The sequence below is a fragment of the Phalangium opilio genome, unplaced genomic scaffold (genome assembly GCF_054372755.1).
Source record: "Phalangium opilio isolate 3A_F unplaced genomic scaffold, DU_Popi_V2 ptg000046l_1, whole genome shotgun sequence".
In the NCBI taxonomy this organism is placed as follows: Eukaryota; Metazoa; Arthropoda; class Arachnida; order Opiliones; family Phalangiidae; genus Phalangium; species Phalangium opilio.
Genome location: NW_028324169.1, coordinates 4,000,760 through 4,006,619, shown reverse-complemented (window position 1 = coordinate 4,006,619; position 5,860 = coordinate 4,000,760). Strand labels below are relative to the sequence as shown.

The following is a 5,860-nucleotide window of genomic DNA, read 5'->3' as shown; positions in this document are numbered from 1 at the left end:
AGCATGGCTCAAATTTGAGGGAAGGTAATAGGTTCCTATAACTAGTCTTTTGTACTTGGTTGCTTCAAGGGTGCACCACATGCATTCTAGAAGGGAGCCGTCTGACGGTGCTAAGACGACGGTTAAATTTATCCTTGTAGTAAAACACCAAGACCTCCACCCTTTCTTCCCAATCTGTCCTGGCGGCGTATAAGAGTATAACTTGGAATATTTACACCTACATCCGGAATCGAGTCTGTCAGCCATGTCTCTAAAATACATAGTATGTGAAGTAGGTATTCAGTCAGTATGTATGCAATATCGGTGACACATTGAAGTAGGCTTCTGATGTTTATATGGGGAATTCTCAGTCAATTGGGTTTGTTATTAACAGTGGGTAAAATTGAAGGGTCAGTTGCATCGCGTCATTGTACTGGATTGTTGGGTGGAAGCGGATTTCCTATGTTACACTTCCCACCTTGTGCTTTCCCGTGCCCACCGTTAATTATCCTTGAAATAAACCTTGCTATCCTTATAGGGCGTGGCCAATTTAGCATGTCAAGGACAGTTGAATCGAACTTCGTGCTAAACTCGAAGTAGAACGGTGTGTACCTTGATCTTGACGTTAACACAATCCATGCCAAGGTCATTAGATGGTTTTCTAAGTCTGCTGTTGATTGAGTTTTGTGACATTTCGAGACCACGAACCTCGAGTTAGGCACGTAAGATAAGACCAAAACCATTGGGTGTGCATCGAATCCCCAGATTTTTACCCGGTGATTAGATCCAAATTTAGAGCCGGTAACTCCAGCCGGCCAGACCCTTACAAAAATATTCTAAAAAGATTTCTTAGAATCTCTCTATAGGTATTTATTGGGTTTTTTTATAGAAAAACTGGACCATTTTTATACAGCCATGGGTCATTTTTTTATAGGTTTTTCTAAAGGTTTTATTATATAGACTTTTATAGAAGTTTATAAAAATATTTTGTTAAACTTCTTATAAAATTCTTTTAGAATCCCTAGAAACCATCTTTTATAAAAATTTATAAGCTTCTTATAAGAAGTTTATAAATAAACCTATTAACTTCTTATAAGCAATTTATAAACAAACCTATAAACTTCTTATAAGCAATTTATAAACAACCCTATAAACTTCTTATAAGCAATTTATAAATAAACCTATGAACTGCTTATAAAAATATTCAAAAATAACGTTCAAACTAATTTTCTCCGAAAAGAGGGAAACATTTATTTTTTTTGTTAGTTACACGGTCAGTTTTTTTTTCTCTACTTCTTTAATTTTGTTGGCCAATGTATCATGAATTTCCCTTCTTGTAGTTGAGGGATATTTGGTGAGGGTGTATGCTAAATAAATTTAAAAGTTTAAAACAGGTAACACGTATATCTAGCGAGAGTCCTCGCTAGATTAACTGGTTTGCCAGTCATGCTTCAATCGAACATAGTTGTTTACCTATTATAGCATTTATCCTTTGGCTATCTAAAGCCTTCTTGGGATTTTTATCTTTATGGGCATTACTGCATTTTCCAGTCAATGATGAATTAATTATTTCTTCTTCCTCAAATAAAGTTAAAAATAGTGCACGAGCAAATTTCGTTCCAACAGGGCAAGTCCTTAGCATATTCGCCAGCATCCTCTTATCAACGAGCACTCCTGGTGCTAACTCGTGCATCTGGAAAATGTTTAAAATGTCTTAACCGATTAATTTTTAACCATTTAATAATTTAAATCCAATTACTTCGCTTTAATTGAATTAATTGACCTCCTGATTGATTAATCTTCGCCCTTTAAGAGACCACAAAAAAAATGTACTCACTTGTGAACCAGATATTTGGGTTTGGGACTCAATCAAACCTGAACCTGATGGGGCTGTATCGGAGCCAGATGACAAAGATTCATTAACATTGTAGTTGTTGCGCTTACGCTTTGACTCTTGAAGCTCCCCTATCAAGTCTTTTAGTTGAGCTAGTACACCTTTTTCTTCTATTAAATATTTTTTTAAAATATAATTGAAAATGGAAAACAAAGCTATGTAACGTACCTTTAAGCCTTTTAATCTCAGCTTTGTCGCATTTATGTTTAGCTTTTAGTTTTTCATATTTTTTCCTGTAATATACTATACTTGTGACTCAAGGAATCAAAATTTTCGCTGCAGTTTTCATCAGAATAATTATTGGGGTTACAAATTTGATTCATCAATTCTTCCTGATGCTTGTCTTTAAAACTTTGCACCTAAAAACAAATTCATTTGAATTATTTTTAATACCGAAAATTAATTAAATTTAAGGGAAAAAAATTCAAATGTTAATTTTTTTGAACTAATAATAGTGTTTATAGTGACAATATCTACTATGAATATTGTGTCATTATTTAGTTTCTTACTTCACGAGGTCCTAAAATTTCACGATCAGTTGTTTCGGGAACCAATGGACCAATTCTTTTATAATGGCTAACCATTAAATTAGTTCTCTTTTCTTCCAATTCTGCCAGTAAACCTTGAAGATGTTAATTAAATGATTAGATTTTAAAAAATTCCCTTAATTGCACTAGCCGGCTCCTAAACTAGACTTCATTGTGACTCCCTTTAAGTAATACAATTACGACTGGAGCCAATCATGCTTTACCCAAAAATAACTTGTTCATTTAATTACCATATCCAAGAAGTGACCCCGGTGATGTTTCTTCATCTTCTTTCCACGAAAAATCCAACACTTGCCCTATGAAAATATCTGGGTTTGCGTGAATTTTTCCCCCAGTTTTGTGTCATTTTTAAATGCCAAATCTGCTGCAATGACATCCCAAATGGCTAGGTCATGCCATTTTACCAGAACCATAGAGTGCTTCTTTGCGCTCTTTACTAGCTTATTTCTGGCCATGATTATTCTAATTAAAACAATCAATATTAGGCCAAATATCCTACATAAAGATCGGCTGTAAGACAGTATCCCATTCCCAGTCTTTATCAAAATTGTTGAAAACACTACCTAACTGAATAAAATCATAACCTTAAATACCGTAGTTTATTTAATCTATTCTGGGTAGTTGGGATACTGTCATTGCCCATAACAGTGAATCACTTAATCTTATCTACACAGCTAAAAATATACCATAAGCGTATATGAATATACTAAACATGCTTGTATAAAGTAACTTTAGACTACTGATATAATAGTTAATAAACGAATGGCTAAAAGTGCGCCTCTTTTTAGGGTAGAAAGAAACTAAAAATAATATTTTTTTGGAAAAGGTGGCAATAAACAAGCTAATTAGCCATAATTTGGAACGGTATCAATAATTAGGGGTAAAAACATATTCTATTTAGTAAAATTTTGGAAAAGGGGAAATTTATTCAGTTGATAAAACTTGATAATAACAAAAACAGGCGCACATTTAGCCCCTCATGTTAATAATACCAATAAAATATTGAATTTTGAGGGTCCTGAAACAAAAAACATTAGAATTTATAAGATGCTCCTTATTTTATTAAAACGGAGGTTAACTGAACATTTTTTACTCACGGATTAATTTTGATTTCCTTGGATTGTTCTTATGTTTATTGTTTAACAATTAACATACAAAGAGCCAGTACCAAGGCTTAATGTGTACGCGAACGCGGAAATTTTTTTTAGCTTCGGCGGGCGGCTACCAGCGGCTACTACGTGACTCGACGCGAGAGAGCTAGCTAGCCGTTGCGCAATATCGAGAGACTCCTAGGCGAGGTCGCGGCGAGAGATGGAAAATTTTCCTTTGGTCGCAAATACTGCATGTCGCGAGTTTCGCCAGTTGGCATGCCGTATTAATTTCCGATACAGTACAACCTATAAGGTGCCAATGCTCTTTGATTGAAGCAGTCTCCTTCGTCCCCCAAATATAGAAAAATGGTTAAAAAAAACTTCTCTCGAACAATGTTGCCAACTTTCAATGAAAAAAGTCTCTTTGGTAGTTTAAATAAAATCCGTTGCTAGTCCAGTCGGCAAGTCGAGGCGAGGTAGCACAATATTCGTCTTTGGTCTTTGGTTTTTGGATGTTATCACGTGTTAATCGCGTCTGCAAACGGCGGATTTTTTTCTCATTAACTTTAAACCTTGGTAAGGATACTTTTCAGTTCTTTTTCTTTATCGCATATACATTTATTTTGTTTGTTTCAGTAGCAAGTGCAAATCAAATTATTTACATTGTGATGGGTAAAACGTATAAAAAATATCTCTGGTGTCCGGAAGCTGCCAAAAGCATTCCCAGGAAAACTCTTTACCGTCTAAAATTGGCTAAGGAAAATGTTATAAACAAGGATCTTATTGGAAGAAGTGTTGGCCTTTACGATGATGCTCCTGGTTCTTCAGGCTTAGTGCAGCGAAATATACCAAATGTTATACCGCGAACTCTGATTGCAGATAATGCTAGTGACAGCAGTTCTGGCAGTTCATTGCATGCATCAGAAACAAACCTCAGCGTGTCGAACGAGGATAGCAATTCATGTAATATACAAAATGTCGAGGTACAAGACAATAACCAGACGATGGAGGAGAATGAAGATGAGGAGTTATTTTCTTATAGTGTACGTGTAAATGAATTGATTAATTATTAATATAGCTTTGTAATGATTAAATTTCTTATATTTACAGAGTGCTTCCTCGGAACCAGAGTCAGAACAGCCCAATTCTCGTATTGATGATGAGTTAATTAATCGAAAGGAAATGGATAGCTTGGTTAGTAATTGTAATCTAGTAATGCTGTGCATAATGTGACTGAGAACAAATATATTAAAATTGTTTTAACTTTTCAGGATGGAGACCTTTTCCCGGAATCAACATTGTCTCTCAAGCAAAGTCTTTTAATTAACATGGCTCATATCCTGCGTCATCAGGAAAGCAAAGAAGCAACTTCATCTTTACTGAAGCTTTTATCGTTTCAGATGCCCGAAAAATCAAATATGCCTCATTCACTCTATTTATTTTACAAACATTTTAAAGAAGCTGAAAGCCATTTTACATATCACATGATTTGTGAAAAATGTAAGGGCTACATTGGAATTGAAGACAAAAGATGCCATGTTTGCAACAAGCTGGTGAATCTGAAGGAATGTATGGATAAAGGGAACTATTTTATAGTATTTTCTATTCGTGAACAAATTGAAGCTTTATTAGAAAAGTCCTATCGTGAAATGAATCGAGGGAAAGCGAAAAGAATGTTTCTAAGTGAAGGAGCAGAATATAGAAAATTACCAATGAAAAGGGGGAGGGATTTATCCATAACGATGAACACCGATGGAATACCTGTTTTTCATTCTTCCGGATATTCACTATGGCCTATACTCTATGTAGTGAATGAGATAAACTTTTCAGGACAAAATAACGTACAAGTGGCCGCTCTCTGGTTCGGAGTTGACAAACCCGAAATGAACTCGTTTCTCAAACCTTTCGTTGATGAATTGAATGATCTTTCAAATAATGGATTTTCTCATGTGCACGATGGAAAAACTACAAGTATTAAAGTATTTCCTGGACCTTTATCATGCGACTCTGTTGCTCGGTGCACATTGCAAAATTTTCACCAATTTAATGGATCCTATGGTTGTAATTGGTGTTTAAAAGAGGGCCGCAGAATAAACCGAGGTAATGGCGGATCTCGAATTTATGACTATGGTAAAGGGGATAAAAGAAACGTCACGCAAACTAAAAGAGACGCTAAATTAGCCATTACATCAAGAAAACCAGTTAATGGTGTTAAAGGATTTTCTGTCCTAATGGTTTTAAATTTCTTCAATATAATAAACGGTTTTGCTGTTGATTATATGCACGCTGTGTTTCTAGGCGTTGTGAGAGCGACATGTGGTTTGTGGATTGATTCAGAAAATCATGAA

General features: G+C 35.2%; 1 protein-coding gene across 1 annotated transcript; it reads right to left on the bottom strand.

The window, feature by feature from the left end:
* Positions 1 to 1,245: 1,245 nt before the first annotated feature.
* Positions 1,246 to 2,180, bottom strand: LOC149676387 (uncharacterized). Its single transcript, XM_089838713.1, has 4 exons — positions 2,042 to 2,180; positions 1,855 to 1,983; positions 1,453 to 1,785; positions 1,246 to 1,346 (listed from the first exon to the last, which is right to left on the bottom strand). The coding sequence occupies exons 3-4, from the start codon at positions 1,670 to 1,672 to the stop codon at positions 1,246 to 1,248; spliced, it is 321 nt and encodes a 106-aa protein (XP_089694839.1). The 5' UTR covers positions 1,673 to 1,785; positions 1,855 to 1,983; positions 2,042 to 2,180.
* Between the last annotated feature and the right edge of the window lie 3,680 nt (positions 2,181 to 5,860).